Raw genomic sequence first — 21,135 nt, forward strand, 5'->3', positions numbered from 1 at the left:
CACTAAGATTCATTTTTGCGTTAAAGTAATAAAATAAATATCAAAGAACTGGGAGAAGGAATAAAAGAACATATATTATATTGAACACCCAAAAAATTGAAGTTGAAAAAAGATAATACTCTGGACGCTAAAATGAACTATTATGCGACAGGCAGCAAACTAGTTTCCCTAATGCCCCAGGGAAGCCAAAAAGATCTTCTTGTATCTTCCTTCGGGGGGAAAAAGAAAAGAGCAACAACAGAGTTTTATGGCCCAGGAAACTGTACTCTAGAAGAAAACAGAATTAGATAAGAAAACCCCAAAAAAACAAAAAAACAAAAAAAAAAACCTGCAATTGCTATTTAGAAAGTCTGAATCATGTGTACATGAATAAGACCAGTGCTGCAAAACTCTACTTCTGGACTGAAAAAATTGTAGAACAGGGAACCATAGCTTTCTGCAGTTTCTACCTTCTAACTTGACCTCACATTCTGCCGTGTCTTGATCATTCGCTTTAGAGTTGCAAGCCAGAAGTTGCATTCATCCCACTCGCTGGTTGTAAGAAGCACCTGTTTCCAGACAAAACAGATGTAAGAATAAAAGAACCCACCTTCAATAAATAGTCAAAAACCCACTCTTCATCCCTTTCCTTTTAAGTAGTCAATTGTTTATGCTAATGCAAGGTTCCTTACTTGGATTTGCAATGCAGAACCAAAGTCACCGGCATCCAGAGCCTGGCAAAGCTGGATAAGCTTGTCACTGGCATTTTTAGAGATATCTCCACTATTAAGTTTTGCAAACAAAGCACCAATTTTCTTTGAATTGTCCTCTATTTCACGCCTTTTAGCAGGATTTGCCCGGGAACCACCAAGCGCCTCGGATGTCTCATTGAAAAGCCGTGTCAATGTTGTGATAACCGGTCTCTGCTGGGCTGTATCAATCAATACCCAAGTAAATGCAAGTTACGACTCGCAGAACAATGATTATCGGCAAAGAAAAGGAAGCCCTTCTGCCAAAAAGTTTACTTAGGCATGCAACAAATACTGAAGGATTTCCATTTCTATATTAACAAGAACCAGAAAAGACTATGTTTCCAAACATTCCACTTCTACATGTGGTTTCAACAGTGAAACTGGGAAAGTATGGAATGTGGAGACATAGCATCTGAAAAAGGGGGACCCACTTTGTTTCTTACCCAACAGGAAACAAAATAAATAAGAAATATATCAACAGCATATTGACTAGGATGCTGCTCCTCATATCCTAGACTGACATAGACTCTAAAAAACTAAAAACAATGCATTAGAAAAAGACCAGTCTGCTCTTATAACCAAAGTTGAGAAGAATTTACATAATTAAACCAATTAAACTAAAATAAACCCTAATTTCGTACTTGGCCAAAACACTGAACTTATGGCCCATAGAGTAGACTCATGACTAAATAAAACTGCTGAATAAAGGCCCAACACCCATATCTATCAACCCTAATCTGATTTCAAAGGGAAGTTAGCCAATTTGGTGCCTGACCTGCATCACTGTTGCAGCGCTAGTACTCACACTAATACATAGGGGCACATAAATTTACTGGCACTATAAAATCCTATTTTACTCACGTATATCTAATATCTATATAAAATATGTAGTCATCACTATACTACATGTAGTTATCACTATGTCTAAATCCACAGTGCTAAACATCTGCAAAATGGAAGCTTAAATCACACTTAATATTCACGACGTCAACATCCATGCATCAAGTAAAATCAACCAAAAGTCATTTTTCAAGAGCAATATAGAGCTCAAGAATGGTTATAAAATCAACTTTCACATCTTTGGTTTAACAGCTGAAAATACAAGGTGCAAGTAGATAAACAATACCCAAATGGTTGAGTACTGAGATGGGGGAACCTTTTTGGTCCAGATTTCTGTTGGTACACAGATTTTGGCATTCAAGTAAAGGATAAGAGGATACTTTGTCAAATCAACTAAAGCAGAACAGTAATTTAGCCACAAATACAGACATCAGAAAAGTTTAGGTGATTACCAGGTACATTTGAAGTATCAACAGTTTGCACAGTAGGAGGTGGTGCAGCAGTAGTGGCTGGCTGCATCTGTGCTGGCTGAGAAGCACTAGGTGGCTGCATTGGACCCATTCCGGACCTTGGAGCAAACCCTGAATTATTCACTGGCATAAAACCCCTTGGTGGGGGAGTGGGAGTCATAACTTGAGGCATGTTATGGCCAGGAACAGGTCCCACTTGAGATGGAACTGAACCAACAGAAACAGATCCAGGTGCCCCGGGTTGATATGTGGTATTGTTAACACCCTGAAGTGAAAGAAAAGAGGTACTAATTTTAGCACCAGCCCCCCTTTTATCTTGAGTAGATAATACCAAGTAAAATATGCAATAGTTAACACAAGAATTTCACCCAAAACTCAAAAAAAAAGTGAACATAAGAATACACACAGGATAAAGCTGAGAACCCAATGTAGGTTGTTGATATTGCTCCACATTTCTCAGCACAGGAGGAGTTGCAGGAATGAAAGGCCTCACTGCAGGCTGAGTGGTAACAGGAGGTGGGGCAAAGGTTGCCTGAAAGAAAACAAGAAAATGTCAGCAATTAAAAATGAAATCCAAGTAGAGAACAGAATATCACCAGTGATAGTATTCTCAAAAGTAATAGAAGCTCAGTAACTTTTCTAGATTCTGTGGCTCATAGTATACAACAACAACCATAAGCCTTGTCTCAACTAAATGAGGACGGCTACATGGATTCTTGTCTTTCAAATCAGTTTTGTTTGAGGCTATGCTAGATACAAGGCCTAAGCTGTGCATATCATTTCTCACCACTTCTCTTAAGGTTATCTTAAGTTTGCCCCTAGGTCTTCTAGTTCCTTCAATCTGGATTATATCACTTCTCCGTTTAGGGGCATTTATAGGTCTTTGTTGAACATGGTCATGCCACCTCAAACGACTTTCTCCAAGCTTATCACTTATGGGAGCAACTCCCAGACCAACTCTAATATTAGTTTAGTTTGCTAGAATCTATTGCATCTCATGGGCTCATAGTGTTCTCAATTGTAACTTGTGTTGCCTCAAGACAACCAAAAGAACAAATGCAAAATATATACAACGAGGCAAAGATACCTCGTTACTGAACATGAATTTCAATAATTGAGTAGCATGGGCTCACTAGCAACTAAAATTAAGATGTAGCACACTCTCATTTGGCTGGATTATAATCCAAAAAATGAGAAATACCTGTGGAGGCTGAGGCACTTGTGATGGGAGAAATATCTGGGGGGATTGTGAAGGTTGATAAGGTGCAGGAGTCGCATATCCTCCACCATATGAAGTATTAAAAGGCTGTTGATAGTTTTCACCATATGGACTACCAGGAACACCTTGCTGTAGCTGTGGCTGTGGCTGTAGTTTTTCCTGTGAAGAACAAAAGGAAGTCTTACACACCAGGCCACTTGAACCAGAGAACTGCATCCTACACTAAAACTTTTTTTTTTTCCAAAAAAGAGTTTGAACATTAAAAGCATGATTGAGGGGGGGAGGGTACCTGGTAATAATGTTGAGATCCATCACCTCCACTAAACCCACGTTGATCAGTGGTGGCATATACAGATTCAGGTTGTAATGGAGAATTCTCAAAAGGCAGACTCCTGGGTACTTCTCTCTCTGCAACAATAGTAAAATCATCAAAATGAAGATCGTAAGTGAAAATATAGCTTCATTTCACAGTAATAAGCACCCATTCATTCTATTCTAACACTAAAAAATCAGGATTAAAATATTTCTCGGGTGGATTGACAATGGTCAGGTCCATATGACCACCAACTCTAAGCAATGAAAACTTAGCTAATATTGAAGAGCCATGGTACATCAATGCATATATGGAACAATAATATACAACTTCAGCTAGCAACCCATGCACTATACAGTTGGAAACAAAAGAGCCAACTCAACATTATCCAAACTAAATGCAGTTGTCTCCACAGCTGCTTTTTCTCTAATCAGCTTTTATTCAAAAGCCATACAAGATTCCAGTCCTAAGCTAGCTATACATGTCTTTCTTACCACTTTTCCAATGGTTATTTTAATCCTACCTTTAGATCTTCAAGCTCCTTAAAGTTGAAATAAATCATTTCCTTGAAGTCAAGCATTCAAAGGCCCCATGGAAATTGTTTATGCGACCTCAAACAAGTTTCCACAGCTCATCATGAACTGGGGCAATGCTCAAGTTTTCTCTAATTTGTTCATTCCTTACTATACCTTTTCTAACTTCACCACGCATCCCCCACAACATTCTCATTTCAGCCAAAATAAGTTGGTTTAGGTGCATTTTTCACTGCCCAACATTGAGTCCCATGTGTCAATGCTGCTTGTATAACTGTTATACAAAAGTTCCAGTTTGAGTTTTAAAAAGGTTACGTCAATAGCACAAGACTCTTGATGCACCCCTCCAAGCCATCAACTCTATTCTAATTCTATGTACAATAGCCTCATTTTTTTTTCCTTTGCTCATGGTTAAACCTAGGTATCTGAAGTTACCACTTCTATCATCCCTTTTCACCACCCCACTATCAGTGCCACTGATTTTTTTTTATTTTTTGTGTTTTTTTAGTACTGAAATGAAATGCCATCTGCAAGGGTTGAACCCACGACCTCTCCACTGAAAAGTATGGATCTTACCACTCAACCAACCCTGCATCACTATTACTACAGTTCCACATCTTGTATCCTATTTTTGTTCTACTTATTATAAAACCTGTTGATTACAAGATTGATCTCCACAAATCTGACTTTGCATTCATCCCCATATTCATTTGATCCCAAAAATATATATATATCATCCATAAGAAACATACACCAAGGATCTGAAATTGAATGGCTCTAGTCAACTCGTCCATGATTTCTACAAACAAATGTGCCTTGGACCTTAACCTTGGTGTAATCCCACTATTACCAGGAATTAGTGACCCTGTCCCCTCAGTTCTTATGCTAGTTATAAGGTCATCATACGTTCCATGTATTTACTGAAAAACATTTTTCTCTGAAACTTTCTTATTATCTCTTTAGGAGCTTAATTAAATTCCTAGGTATCTACAATCTTCAGCTAGAACAAAGGCATAAACAACATAATGTCTCAAAAACTCATTGATATAGCAATCATCGGCCCTCTCCTCATATTTTTTTATCCCCCCGGACTACAAAAGGTCAGACTTCTTCACGGACAAAGAAGTGGGGGGGGGGGGGGGAACAGAAGTCTTAAACAGATTAATCTACAAGATTCTGAAAACTTAGGCAAAAAATCAATACCTTCCACTTTGATTACGATAGGTATTGCTTCAAAACAGACCAATAAGCATGGAAAAACTTAAAGACCCTGCCAATGAAAATGGCTTCTTGCTTGGGAATTCCACAGATCATGAAAGCAAAGTTCATGAGACATGATGGCCAGGGAGATGCAGATATTTCGGCTAGGCAAGGAATAAAAAACCACCAGAATCTTCATTTTCCGTCTGTGAACTGTCAAATTCTGGTGTAAATATTAGAAATGAGGACTAGGAGTACAAACTGATGTAGGACCCCCCCCCCCCGGATCATCCCAAGAGAGGCCCCAAGGGCTGAAAGTAGTTCTAGGGTGGCTGCCCAGCACCCTGTGGAACCAATCAGCAGCACAGGAAGTTCGACCTAACAGAGGATTGATTTGGTAATTTTAGGGCAGTCTTAATCAAGTCTTTCTGGGTCTAGTGAAATTTAGAATTTTATTAGGAATCTAGTTCTACTTTTATTTTGTTATCTGAGTCAGCCTTGGAGTAGTTAAGCTGAAGTCCTACTTTAAATAGAAGTCCCCTTTTGTTTCTATTTTCAGAGTTGAGTACTATTATGAGTTGTCTAATAAAGGCTATAAATACATGGCCTATGCTTGTAACTAAATCAATTTTGATGAATTAAAATATGGCAGAAGAGTTACAAAAGAAAGAGTGGTTCCTTTGAGGCTTTTCTAGGGCTTTTGTTTTGGAAAAATACTTGTGGTAGCAATGTAGACTGTTTTCCTTCAGATCATGTTCATTCCCAACCCTCAGACATCAGCAAGCACTCATTCCTAACCGTTACCCCAAGTTCTATCCAATCCCACCCTACTATTTCCCCCTCTTTCCTCTGGCACATCTTCTTCTTCCCTTAAAACCCTAAAATCTGTATCTCCCAATTTTCCCCACCAAATCCCACACCCTTGTAGGATCATCATCCCCTCACCACCCCCAAAACTCGACTCCAAGTAGCAGCCCTAATAATTCCCCAGAAACCCTAGAAATTGGAACCCTAATTTTCCCAAAACCCTAACCCTAGGAACTTGAATCTGAATCTGAATCTGAAATAACCAAGGACCAGATAAAATTCAAGCACCCAAACCCTAATACCCTTTTGGCTTAACCATGTAGACCTACCTTTTCAACCCTAAACCCTAGAAAACCCCAACCACAGGTTTAGAATCCCTCATTTGTCTGCCGATTCCTTATTAGATCATGGATATTGGCCCTCATCCTATTGAGGCTACATCACAAATTCTAGAGACAAACAAGAGGGCGAGAAATGTGGTTTTGAAGGTAAAAGAGGGCAACATAGGAATTTTGAAAAAGTAAATGCCGAGTCATCACATAACCCCATTATTCTAATAGTAGGGGTGTGGTTGATACATAATCTGAAACACAAGGGGTGTAGACGAAATAGAATACAAACACACAGGGTGTATATATATACTCTGCGGATCCTGATAATTAGTAAAAGTTTCGTAAAGACTATTACTTGTATTATTTTCATTTAGAAACTGTAAAATTGTAGAAATAGTAATATAAAACTATAACCCCCAGGTAACAGTCCCAAATATGAGGTCAAGCTCCCGAACTCCAGTATAAAAAAACCCAGGTTTAATTCTAGACGGCCAAAAAATAAGACTCAATCTAGGATTACCATTGTAAAGCAACCCACCCAATCGTAAAGGCTGGAACTAGGGTTGGATGAAGGTGCAACCAGCATTAGAAAACCGTCCAAATGTCAATCAATTCTGACCAAGGGTTTTTATGATCCTCACAAGGTGCAGCAGCAAGACCTTTAATTATTGGTAACAGCATTAGCAAACTCTGGAATCAACAGATGATGGATTACAGTCTTCAGTTGAACTGTTGCAGACGAAAAATAGCAGCAGCGATAAGATGGGGGGAGCAGAGGATCAGACAACAGAAAAGGGAGGGGGGAAGGGAATGGGAAGATGGTTAGCACTTTGCAAAAAATTGCCCATGATCTGATTTTTCTAGTCCAGATGGCTCATCACTTCCTTCTTGAATCTAGTTTTTTGGAAGACATGGATGCCGATGTCAAATCTCTGTATAGCCTCAACGACAGTGAAGATGAGGCAACCCTCTTTATGGTAAATCTCCCTGATGATGAATATGATGAATGGGATGATGAGGATTCATAGTCCTCTGATGACCAGCCAGGTGTAGTATACCATATTAGCCAACCTGAGCTATCTCAACTGTTGAACATGGATTAGTCCTTAAGCAATGGCAGCATGAACTGCAACGTCAATCAATTTTCTAAGAGTCTAATCTTCTATTGCAATGAAAGGGCCTATTTATAGCTTGGCCAAAGCTTTACAACAAATAAAACCTTTTTAAAATGAAAATAGAAACTATTGTAACCAATGACAATCTTAAAGAAGATAGGAACAAACTAGAAATAGAAACTACTAAGTTTCATGATTCAGCAAGATGCATGAATAACTAAAATAGAAACCAAACTAACCCTCTTAAGTCTTTTCAAAATAAACTTTCATGTAATCAGATGTTGGGCTCTACAGATCTTGTAGGACTACATCCACAGATCCACTAAGCCAAATATGGGGCGCTGTGATATTAAACACATGGACAGTAATGTGAACAGCATTTTGGTCTCCTTCCTTAATGTTTTGTCCTAATGCAGCAGTCCATTTTGACCATTAAAATTCGTGGAGCAAGGGAACCTTCTAGTTGGACCAGCTGGCTGGTTTAAACTGGCCTTAGATGCTGGTTCCAAATTTCCAATTGATCCTAGCTAGGTCATCCCATGGCTGCTTTCAGCCTATCCAGGTTCTACATCAAATAGATGTCTTTAATTGTCTCATCCTTTATTAATATCACAGTTGTCAAGGTGTCGCCAAGGCACCGCTTAGGCGTCCAACTGATTTATAAGAGCCTAGGTGGTTGCGGCTTTACTGTAGAACGCTTTGTATTAGTTTAATTAGTATTGGACCAAAATCTGGTATTTACTTATGCTAAATAGCACGTAAGGAACTATTTTTATATTTGATATTTCATTCACTTAATATATTGATTCATCATTCATAGATAAGAAAATATCCCCTATTTGAATCCAATAAAAATAGTTCAAAAATAAAATGACAAAACGGCCAAGCCCCCAATTATGGGGCATTAATATTTATCAAAAAAGAAGGGGGAAGCGACATGCACTTAAAATTGTCATACTCTCCTTGACACTGCCAAGTGCCTTACTGCCTAAAGCTTCAACTTCCCTGAAACGCCTTGGATCCCCTCGAAGCCATGGCAACCATGATTAAAATATTACCATCCTTATGTTTAATACATCTAAAGTGGTTGAGTTGTTTAGCCTTTCCTCAGTTGGACCAGTCTATAGATACCCTGAACCCTTTCCTCTTCTTAAATTATAATAAAGATCCTCTATTTTGTAACCCGTGCTTTTCCTACCATCCTGTTCAGGTTCATTTCTATTGAATTTATACATTTAAACATTTTGGAATCCTCATTTTTGTCTTTCGCCAAGTTTTAAAACTGGATTCTTAATCTAAGCCTTAATTGTAGTTTGAACTTCCTCTTATCACCAACTCCCACAGACTATTGTATTCCTTCAGACTCACCTAGAACATCTTTGTATCTGATAATAAACAGTCACAATGTTCCACATTATATTGGGATAATTGTAGACACCTTTAATAGGTGAGCCCGGGTGAAAATGGTTAACTTGTACTATTACAACCTGTTGGATGAAGGTTCAATATTTGGAAACCAACTCGCCAATGCAGCAAAGGCTGTTTACATTTGCCCCTCCCAAATCCTGCAGTAGCAGGAGGAGCCTGCGCACTGAGATGCTCTTTATCTAAATCCCTCCTTCTGTGTGATACTAATTTATTAATGAATCTCCTTTAACTTCAACCATGTTACCCTAGGACAAATACTCATTCACCTCCCACAGATCAGCATTTTAAAACACATATCAAATGACATTAAAATTTGTGTTGCATAAAAATGCTCAACCATAATATAATCTTACAATCTTTACATGATTACCATCAGGTAACACATCATTACTGATCAGGTCATCCAGTAACAAACAAAGGACTCATGGTGAAAAATGTTTCTCTCTTTTCAAGTGTACAAACAATAACCACACCAGCGACCACTGTTCAGAAATTTAAGAAACTTTTTTGCAATGTATGCACCAAAAATCAGTAAGCTTTTCCCAATTGTATACATTCGAATATAATGAAATACACCTCAAACTAAATATATCATATCAGCATTCGCGGATTTCCTCCAAGAATAAGTCCACTTGTAATTTGTAAACTCTAATCATATTGTTGAGCGTATCATTAGTAGGTGAAACCTCCCACTGCACGTGCATACAACACTATGGTGCTTTCACAGTTGGAAGATTTTGTTCTTAAATATTTCTTTTTATTTTTTTGGGAAGACTAGTTGCGAGGGACTTGGAAGGGCATTTAACAGTTTGGAATTGGAAGGGCATTTAACAATTTAAGAGACTAGGATCATAAACCTCAAGATTTATGGTCTTAAAGAATTGGCAACTTCAGCTTTTACTGTTTTGGTTCCAGAAAGAAGAATCTACAAACAGTTTCAATTCAGTGAAATTAAAAAATTAAAAAATATATATACAGTAAGAAAAAAGAAACTCGAAAGTTGTATAGGTCAGTCTTAAGATCAGCTACAATGCACAGTGCAGAATGTTGGGCAGTTAACAAACATAATATACATAAACTAAGTCCAGAGAATGTGAAGCTGTTGATGAGGATTTGTAGCAACTCTAGAAAGAATTAAGTAAGAAGAACCATAATACTTCAGATTTGGCACCATCTGAATATATGATAAGCTAAAAGAAAGTTGTTGGAGGTGGCATGGCCATGTTCAACAGAAACAGTGAAATCTAAGCTCTCAGGACAACAAACATGTATCACTACTTTCTTTAGACATCCTACACTTCGATTCAATTACTGCCAAACAAGCTACTAACTTCAACGCATTTAACAGGTAGAAAAATGTTTCAGCGCCCCTCAAAAAAGTGGGGGGCGCCTGGTCCCTTCCCCGGCCCCCATGTGGGAGCTCCGGCACGGGGGCCCCCCCCAAAAATGTTTTCAATGAGAGGAGAGGGAATCTCAAATAGAAATTTATCGCATGATAGAGAATTTATTCTACCAGATGCTTCTTAATACCAAAATCCATGAGTAGAAATTTCCATAAAGATGAGCAGACTAGATCATCAAAAGAATACTTCACCTTCCGCAGAGAGAGAGATACGATCTCGCAGGATAGCAAGCTCATGAGATAAATCTTCAGATCCCAAAAGTTTTAAATATTCCATTGCTGTTGATAGAAGCCCTTGACTTGCCAGTAGTTCAGCGTAGTTCTCCACAAGCTTAGACAGTGTTGCACTAAATTTCTTTTGTCCAGTAGCCAAAGCAAGGATAATAGTCTTCTCCATTAAATCCTATCCACAAAAAATAGAAGCTGTCAATCTTAAAGTTGGTTTTCTGTCTTTATTTATTTTATTTTTTTTAAATAAAATGTTCTTATATGAATTCCTCAGGAGAACATAAACCTGAAGAAGGTCAACATACGGTCTCCCTTCATGCTCAGCCTTCAAATTCTGTGACCAAATTTCCACTGTCTTGTCAATATTTCCAGCACAGATGTAGCACAGAGTTGCAGCTAATGTGTTTCCTGCAAGCATAAGTCTTGAAGCAAGACTGTCACAGAGCAGAGTCCATTCGTCCCTCTGGGCAAACTGTAAAAGATTATAGCAAATAGGATAAGATATCATAGGAACCAATTGAAACAAAATTGTAAACTAGTACCAGGAATATATGCTCATTAGGGGGGAAATCCTAAATGAATAAACTAGCTACACTAGTGAGTCCTTTCCTAGTATGGCTTAGCAGCAAAGTAATGTCACTTTTGGAAGGCAAATCAAACTTGAATTAGTTTAAATTTACCAACAAAAAGCTGTAACCAATTCAATATTACCATGTCACATCAGGTCTCTTTACCACATTTCATCATTGGTTCAAAAGGGACAAGACAACAAGGCAACAAAGTGCAGAAAAAGTGGTCACAGTTTCAGATGGTCCACAATAACACCAGATACCAGGGCAATCAAATGTATAAAATCATAAATGCATGCATTGCATAGAAAAATGACAAGACCACTAACCAAAAGGTCATTCAGAACTAAATATATAGATCATAGTCAAGAAAGAATAATAATAATAATAATAAATAAATTACTTACAGTGCAAAGAAGAGCAAGTGTTTCTTTCCACTGCAGCCAAAGGCCTGGTGTTCACAAGGCTCATCAAATCATTACTCACCAGTGCAGACACAACCTGGAGAAGGATAGAAGCTCCTCATCACAACACAGAAAAACGAGATAAAATATAAGAGAAACCATGACAAATCTATATTCACTCTACATGTCCCAGTAGTGGTGTTTAGTGTTAGAATAAGGACATCATGGACAAAATAGGGAAAAGAATACAATCTCAAGACCTGAGAGGAATTTAGTTAGGCATTTTGCTGCTCTCCCCTTCCCCAACCCTGCAAACCCCCCCCCCCCCCCAACAACAACAACAAAAAAATTCTATATCTACTTGTATTCTGGTTCCTGTAAACATGAAGACTGTTTTGGAGATTGAAGGCCCTGGAAGTGGGACTACATGGAGGAAAGAGAAGGGGGCTACCATAACCATCTGCTCCTGACCATCCCCTGGATCAGATGTGCTCTGATACCAATTGGTTAAGAACCTTCTAATTATCAACAGGAATGATCATCTACGAATACAAGAACTATTACAAGCAAGGAAAACAATAAAGAAAACCTGGTTTCCAGTCACCCTTTCTGGTCCTATTTACATGAAGGAAGCTAACTACCTAGGCAAGTTTGGGTCTTCCAAGTTGTCCAAGCATTTAGGAAAACCAAAATCAATATGAATTGATTACCATTAGCACACTGGAGATATTATATCCATCTTCAAATATAAGAAACAATAACAATTGTATTTTGGATAGTCTACACCCCTTGACTTGCTGTTTATATCATGGCAAAAAACATAAGACACAGGAAGGATGTTTATCCAACTTCATTTTAATGTTATTTTAATTATTTAGGTGATGAGATGCTAAAACAAAGTAATAAAGGTGACACCTAAGTTTCAGTCTATTAGAACAGTAAAAGCAATGTGACACATGCTTTCAAGCTCATTCAAAACCCCAAATAGACCAAGAATTGAATAGCACAATTATTCTAGTATGATGAAATCAGAAAAAATATATCAGTGACTAGCAATTAGTTAAACACGTGAAGATTGATCATAGTTGTTGAGATGTGTAGGTGTTGGGGTAGGCCTAGATGGAAAGTGTCCAAGGCAGCTGGATGCCTAGGTAATGCCTTGACAACTATGAGACTGATTGACAGTAGGGCATACACCAGCCAATCTGTTACTAGCTGCAGTCAATTAAATCAATTGACAAGGCATTCCTATGACAATGCTTCAAGCCTTCAACTATGGCCGAGAATATTAAATTCGACCTACCTTCAAGTAAGATGAGCAACTCCTTTTCAGGTATTGATCACGTGTACTCTCCCACAATGCAGCACCACCCACTTGAGCAATAACAAGAGCATCAGCCATTTTATTTGCAGATATGCAGAGTGCGACAGCTTCCTTATAGTCTCCAACAACCAAAGCACGTTGAATACTATCCTCCAATGAAGAATCAGCACCTCGTCCAGCTCCATCCATTTCTTGTTGCAGTTGCTCACCATTGGCCACAGCACCAGCATCACCTTCAAAGTTAGTAGCTGAAGCTGATAGAGATGGATCTGCTTTAGGGCTTTGAAGATTGTTAAAGAAATCCTCCCCATAATCAGTGGGTGATAAAACCAGGTCTTTATCTCCAGCCAACCCTGGTTTATTTTCTCCCTCATTAAGACTGAGGCCACTTATTTCCTGGGAAGGCTCTTTCTGTGTAGTATCATTTTCCTCAGTGTGTACACTGAATCCTAGGTGAGTGAGTAGCTTTGTCCTTGCAGTCCCTTCATCTTCAAACATAACCTTCAAGAAGCCCCATGTTTCTCTATCATCCCCAGATCTTTTCACAGCAAACAGGACAACAAAGATAATGAACCAATAAGACAAACAAATTTCATTTTCAAATGTAGACAAAATGCTACATCAATAGAAGTCCCTTTTACAGAAAACCTACTTGGACTCTTCAGACTTTTTTTCACATAAAAGCCGTAAGGAAGATTTTTCCCCATTTTGAACAGCAGTTTCAAATTCAGTTGAGCGGTTCACCAAACTAAGTTCAGTAACCAAGTTATGCACATAAACCTGGAGAAAGAAAGAGAAATCAGTACCTAATGAAAGCATTAAAGTAGCAGGGCTGCACTATAAAGAAGCTACCTGTGAACTTCCAGCTGAAGTACCAGCAACAGATGAACTAGGGTTGAATGAAACAAGCTTGCCACCAAAACCAAAAGAAGTTCCTACCGGACGTTTCAACCACTTTGGAGCTCTCAAGGGCACTGCAGTTGAAGATATAAAAAAAAAAAAAAAACAATATAATAAGATATATTAAAGGATCAATTGGTGTTGCCCAAAAAAGGGTCACACCAGAAAATGAATAAAAGGATAAGCATGTGAAAATATGTTCAAAGAATAACATCCAAAGCAAAGGCATTGTTTTGTGGACACCATGATGGGCGCCAGGTGATTGCAGCAAAAATAAAAAACAGATACCTAGTTTACCAACCGCCTTTTATGAATCCATATTTTAAAATTGAAGGTGAAAAGACAAAGATATCATGGGTAAAACACATTGAGATAAAAATGTATGTAATGGTTCATCCAAAACTCATCCCATAGACCTAAATCAAGAAGATACTGTTTACAACTAGAAAATTTTAAATACCACAGAGACCATACATCACAACAAAGCAACAGAAAGCATGACATATTATAGCATTAAACTTCATTTAGAACCATTATGATGGATTCATGGTATGTATCTGCATTATAACCTTATGCTTATGCTCATCAAACCTAGAGGGGCATTAAATAACACTCGAATATGCTGTAGATGGAACTTCAGATGTGGCACCTATGCTCCATAGGAAAGTCAGCTTAATATCTTTCTAGTAGAGGTCCAGTTCAAGATTTGAAATGAAATCATATCCCCAGTATAACATAGTCATACACAAACATATTTAAAAACTGAGAATAATCTCCACACTTCATGGCCATCTTTTGTACCCCTACAAGATCCTGCAACATTAGGGTAACTGAGTTGGAAATTGGGATTGACCCATCAATTTGCTTCCCTTTTCAGTTACCATGTGTAAAATATTTTCTCTTCAACAATGTACACCAGAGCAAAATCTTCATAACACCTAGGGGAATATCTTATTCTCATGATGAATGAGATAAGCAAATCCCTCGCTATTATGCCAGCTAACAGTGGAGCAGAGCCGGAATTTGTGTATATAGTTCCGTTTCTAATTGAAATCAAGAGAAGCCAATTTTGTTTCCTCCAAAGTCAAATCCTGAAGTGCACTAGTGAGATTCCTAACCCTTGATAAGGATGCCTGTGCCTCCCTTGAGTTCTTTTTATTTTTTATGGAAAAAGAAATATATTAAACTGGAAAACCAGAAAGAGATTATACAGTGATGTTAAAATTTATGATACTCTTTTTCTATAGTATAGAAAGTAGGCTCAAAATTGAACTACTCTGTAGACTAAACTTCTAACCAAGGAATAGTTTTAGATACAGAACCTTTAATAGGATTTAGAATTTTCAGGGGAGGGGGAAGGAACTAGCTGAAGGGGCCAATTAAGCATGAATTGGAGCCGAAGTAGATTAAGAACATCCTGATTAGCATCAAAGCTCCTTCATTTGACAGCTAAAGCCAGAATCTTTAGTGCCTCTCTTAAGTTCTATACACTATAATAGACTTCTCATTTATGAAGTCCAAAAAGGGGCCTCTGTGTTTCAGATGGGGCTTGACACTCAAACTAAATCCTAACCTCCATTTAATTTCCATTTTCCCCAAAGCAACCCACAGCAGGTATCTTCAGAAATCAATAATCTAGCTTTAACTGAACTACTTGAACTATTTGTTGAAATAACAAGGTGTTATGCCATAACTGTTCTGTCAATAAGAATGGTGTCTGCAGGATGTCATGCATAAGACGATTTAAGATGTCATTTGCAAATGGTGCTCTGTTCTTATTTGTTTCTCCATTGCATAATCCTACATACTTCATCTTTCCCTTTAAAAATAAAATATTTTCATTACAAATTGAAATTTTGTATGCTAGCAGATCAACAGATACAGCTACAGAGAATATCAACATAGAATAGGCAATATTTTAATCACAATAATGTCCAATGAGGGGGGAGAAAAACTAAATATCTAAGATCCATCTCAGGATACATACCCGTGCCAAATGCACTCTCTCCAGCAGCATACTTGCTGCAAGCCTGCAGAACAAGAATAGAAGCCAAGGAATGTTATCAAGACTGAGATCATTCTAAGAGGCATAAAAAAGAAATTCTTCAATATAGAATACATTATATTAAAAAGAACGATACTGTTATGATCCTCACTTATGAAACAAGAAGGAATAAAAACGCAGACTCAAATTATCACATCAATACAAGGTCTTGTTTGACTTTAGGGAGTTCCCAAGAATTGAGGAAATATAAGTAAATATGTATCAATGATCAGACATTTTCCACCAACCTCAATATTGTAGATGCCAATTTTTCCATCAAATGATGAAGCTGATATAACTCCTGGTATCTTTGGGTACCAGTGGACATCAAAATTCCAGTTGGTGCCAGCAGGCAACTCAGAGACAATCTGAACCATTTAAAATGAGAAGCAGCAACACGATGTTAGTAGGCAAAAGAATTTTTGTGACACATATAAATGGCAGAGAGTATTATACTGAGGTAAAAAACTCAACAGAAAACCATTTCCTACCTCTCCCGTAGATGTGTCCCAACAAATAGTTCGATTATCTTTGGCACAAGTGAGTAAGTAAGCACTGTCACTAGGACACCAGGACATCGCGATTACACCTATGGAAAAATTCAGGCAAGCAAATATTAAATAAGAAGTATGTAGAAAAAAAAATTTAAAAAAATGATGGCTTCAGTTAACATCTAAACAAAGTGCCGAGGAAAGTTCCACAGTAACAAGGGAATGTACAGTAATAATGTGTTCAAGAAAACATGTAGAAAGAGTAGCAAATCAAATAAAACAAGAAAATCATGGCTAGGAAGTGAATGATTTGACTTTATTTTAAGAGGGGGGAACTGCAGTGACAATCTTCTGCAGTAGAATCATAAAATAGTTTAGAAAAATGAATATGAAGAGAATGCGACTTAAAATAATGAAATGAAAAGAGCACGTAGTGAGTAGGTCCAAAAAAATCTTACTGAAAAGTTGATCAACAATTACTTAAGTAAAGGGGGGCGGGGGGAAGTGGCAAACTTACTTGTTCAAAATACATCAAGAGGCATCTTGAAAATAGAATTAACATTGAAAAAAATATATGGCACAGAGAAATCTCGGCAGGACAGTTATTGGATCACAGTTAACTCTTTTACCAAGAAAAAAAAAATTCCAGACTCTAAATTGTAAATAACCTTCAAAGTCGAAGTAAACAAAATAACATCAGGAGAGGTAGAATTATTAATTTATCAGGGGAAACAAACAAGCACTGTTCCAGAATATATCCAACCTCGAGTGTGACCCACAAACTCTTTCAAAGGTGACATTGCATTCCGCATGTCCCAAAGCTGCCATAAGCATCAGAGATTATAAAAACCAACTGGGTAACAGAAAGTTGAAACACATTTAAAACAAAACCAATATACGAAAAAAGCATTGTACTCTTAAAGAAGGAGAAGCATCGTCATCAGATGCAACAATGAGCTGGGTTGCAAAATCAGGATTCCACTGCAACACAGAAGCACGCCTTCTATTCGAATCTGACAAACTGCAAGGGAACAAAAACATACATCCAGATGTCAAATTACATACATGGATCCAGGATGCAAATGTGCATACAACACTACAGTATCAAGGGTAAGCATCTTACTTTATCACTGATTTCTGCCGTCTTAAATCCCAAACCACTACAACAGAAATACACAGGTTATGCAACATTGGTGGATCAGCATACCCCCCCCCCCAGGGAATAGAAGCAGTTTATTTCCTTTTAATTTGAAACACATAAGTGACAACAGGATTATATCCTTCACTCACCTGTTGTTCCATTGTATGAAGTGGACGCCAATATAGGCTGAACCTTGTGATTCCATGACAAGTAAGAAATTTCACCTTGCGCACCTGATCCAACACTCTGGCAAAATTTGCACAAGATGAGTTTCTTATATGCCACACAGCTTGCAGAAATATGCTCACATGTAGCAAGGGTGTAAAAAGATTGACAGTTGAAATTAATCCAAAATACCCGCAGTAAGTTAAACCATGTTAGCATCACAACTTTTCCTTTCTTTTCTGATCATACAAGATCATAATCATATAAATCAAATATTTAGTGCTACAGTAGACATTATGGATGTCTACTGTCAAATATGGATTATCATACCAGACGAACTTATGCTGGTTTTTAAGCATGTCAAGGAAAATATAATACATATGTACCTTGAGAGGTGGGAAATGGATGGGCTCTGCTGGGTTAGCTAGATCCCAGATGCAAATTTCACCTTCATCAGCCCCAGAAGCTAAAAGATTTGTTGAGATACAGCCAAACTCCAGACCACGAACCTGCATTCAGGCAAAACTTCATGACCAAATAACCATGCTAGATCAAATAAAGCACCAATTATTGAACAGATAAAAAGCTATGTAACCAGTAGACAGAGAATAAATATATGAAGAAACTCACAGGCCCTGTATGCTGAGAAAGCCGTCCAATGAGGGCACCTTCGATTTCCTCTGAGCTGCAGGTAATTTGTAAATTTATTAAAAGTCTAACTAAAGTCTTAATCTACTTTGGCTGTTGTCACTAATGCAGATGGGAGACAAATAAATAACTTCTTAACCAAGACAAACTTGTAACTTCAATCCAGTGATGAACTGTTGGTACATCCAAATTGGATCAACCTATTTTGGCAGAGCCCAATAAATTACAAACAACCTCCCTGCCCAATTACAAAAAACCAGGTAAATTTTTTTCATATGGCATTTACCAATACTAGATTCAACATCCTGCCAAACACGACAGTTCCTCATTAATTTTCGAATTGCAGCTTCATTTAACCAATATTTCCTTTCAAAGTACACCTCTGAAGGTGGAACACACAATAGTTTTTTTTTCACTGCATTTGGTCGCAACTAAAAAATCACAGAAAAGGATAACATTGATAAAAATAAACCAGAGAACCCCGAAAGTAAACTGAAAGATAGGCATCATAAGATTTCCATGCAAAGCGAGATAAGAAAGATGACTGTTGGAAAAAGGCGAAATCCAAATGAAAAAAATAATAATAACCACGAAAAATTAGATGCCTATAAACCATTATCTCGTTGAAAAGAATAGTAATAAATTTGATCAACAAATATAATCCTAAAATATCACAAGTGGAAGGTTATCCGCGTTTTAGTGCAGTCTACAATCAGGAAAATCAAAGGACTCAGTGAATTATCAATTGCCAGATAAGATCCAAGTGGTGGAATAAGGATGCAATGTCATATAATGAGTTCAATCAATGAGTATAACTACTAAGTACCTGGTAATTAGAGCCTTTGGATTCCAAATGCTAATACTACCATCCGCAAGGCCTCCAGCAATCAAACCAAGGGACAATTCTTCAGTATCTGATCCAGTTTTACCCCATGAAAGCCGATGGAATCGTTCACTACTGGGGCATTCAGCCACAACAGGTAGCTCCCGATCTTCAGACTGGAAATCAAGCTTAAAGATTTCAAGATTAGCAGACGAACTAAATGACAGATCTACAGCACCGGCCATGGTACCAGCCGCAAGGTAAGATGAATCTCGGGAGAAGGCGAGGGTCGCCGATCTGTTGACGCCCTTTATGCACGCCATGGCTTGAGAGATTAAGGTCAATAAGATTCAAAGATCCGCACCTCCTTCGCGAAGCCAATTCGGCACAGATCTGCAGATCCAAATACCTTCAATCGATGGGCAGAAGCTAGGGTTTCTTCTGTGGTGATTCGTTTTCCAATGAATCTAAAGATGATTGAAGAAGAATCAGAAATTCATGATAACAGCAATTGAAACAACCATGCTAAACCTTCATGGTTTCACCTTTTCTCTCTCTTGGTTTCTCTTCTTCCTTTCGAAATGTTATGTTTGGGAGAGAAGAGGGTGTTTTGGGAAGACTGTTTGGTTAATCGGAGTGACTGGGAGTGTGTCTGCGTTCATGTCTTGTTTAACATTTCATTTCTACAGATTATACGCCATACGCGTGTACACGATCTCAGACTTGGAAATTACAGCAAAAACTACGTAATTGTCTACTTTTATTTTTCTAATTACAAAACTAATCAACTTATATTTCACTTTACAAAATCATACAAATTCAAGTCTGAGTATACAAAAGTATACAAAATAGGGACTTTGTTTTCCGGGGGGTATTTATACTTTTTCATTTTGGGTCTAAGGCTCGTTCAGGTTAGTTTGCTATTACCTCCCTCTTCATCCTTGTGGGTAGCTTTATACATTAATTAATATATCTGACGAAACTTCAGCTCAAAGTATAGGGAGATTCAAACTCTTAATCTCATATTATGAGGCATTAGTCTTTAACCCTTTGAAATCACCCACAAGTTTAACTCTAGATATCACATGATTCACATCTGACAATTCTTATCAAGCAAGAAGGTTGGATTAATATATACAGTTTACACTATTTTTTATTATTTGCTGATTTTAATTTATTTTAATTCACTAATTTTTTGGATCTCAATTTTAATTCCAATTTGGGGGTGTTTTTAACCCAAGAGTTCTAAAGATTGATTGAATCATATATTGAATTTCTACTCGGATGAAATTGATTTTACTTTGAAAAAAATTGATTTTACTTTGAAAAAAAATATTGGGTCTGTGTCTCTTGGGTGTGTCAAGTCAATTAGAACTCCCACAAAACAAAGATATTTTGTGCGAATATTAATAGGATTCTTCAACTAAGTGCAAGGTGGCAAGGGAAAGAATGAACACACAAAAAGGGAGAGGTAGTGTGGTTTTTTCGGATAGGATTAGAGTAAAATTGTCCAAAAAATGAAGGGAGACACTATTTTATCTAATTTTGTATATTATAAATCATAAATTTTGTCAGCTGAAATATTGGATAGCTAATTTTGTAAAATGAAACAAAAAGTAGATAATTACGTAATTTTCTTAGTTAGAATTTTTTAGACATTCACCCCCAAAAAAATTAAAACATAAAATAAAAAAACTAAAAAGGAAACCCTTATGGCCAATGCAAATAACATAAATGAACTAAATGCTCCTATTGACAAACATACATGTAGACTTCAAAGTCCAGGCAACAATTTCTTTCCCATAGAAAATGTTGTTTTTGAACATGGAAGGTATCTTATCCCAAAGCCTAGATACCTTTGTCTTTCTCTCTTCTCCTATGCTGGCATATTCTTTTACATTGTCCCTTCACTCAGCCTTCTTCATTGAAAGCCTTTTATTAGCTAAGGTTCAATCTAATCCATCATACTCCATTGCAAATTGATTGAGCAAATGGTAAGGGTTGTATT

The 21,135-nt window shown here is 37.5% G+C and overlaps 1 protein-coding gene across 1 annotated transcript; it reads right to left on the bottom strand.

Moving 5' to 3' along the window:
• On the bottom strand, positions 1-19,791 carry LOC149001857 (protein transport protein SEC31 homolog B-like). Its single transcript, XM_089138912.1, is given in 23 exon segments — positions 1-548; positions 672-910; positions 2,024-2,306; positions 2,448-2,573; positions 3,243-3,419; positions 3,550-3,668; positions 10,583-10,793; positions 10,905-11,090; positions 11,595-11,624; positions 11,626-11,688; positions 12,895-13,453; positions 13,568-13,695; positions 13,768-13,889; positions 15,803-15,845; positions 16,108-16,227; positions 16,351-16,448; positions 17,114-17,171; positions 17,266-17,371; positions 17,474-17,510; positions 17,641-17,737; positions 18,043-18,165; positions 18,287-18,341; positions 19,131-19,791. Coding segments are annotated over 23 exon segments (3,396 nt in total). The 5' UTR covers positions 19,451-19,791; the 3' UTR covers positions 1-452.
• Between the last annotated feature and the right edge of the window lie 1,344 nt (positions 19,792-21,135).

Source organism: Hakea prostrata, chromosome 10, assembly GCF_041222555.1.
Source record: "Hakea prostrata isolate BN-2017 chromosome 10, UWA_Hpros_2, whole genome shotgun sequence".
Classification (NCBI taxonomy): Eukaryota; Viridiplantae; Streptophyta; class Magnoliopsida; order Proteales; family Proteaceae; genus Hakea; species Hakea prostrata.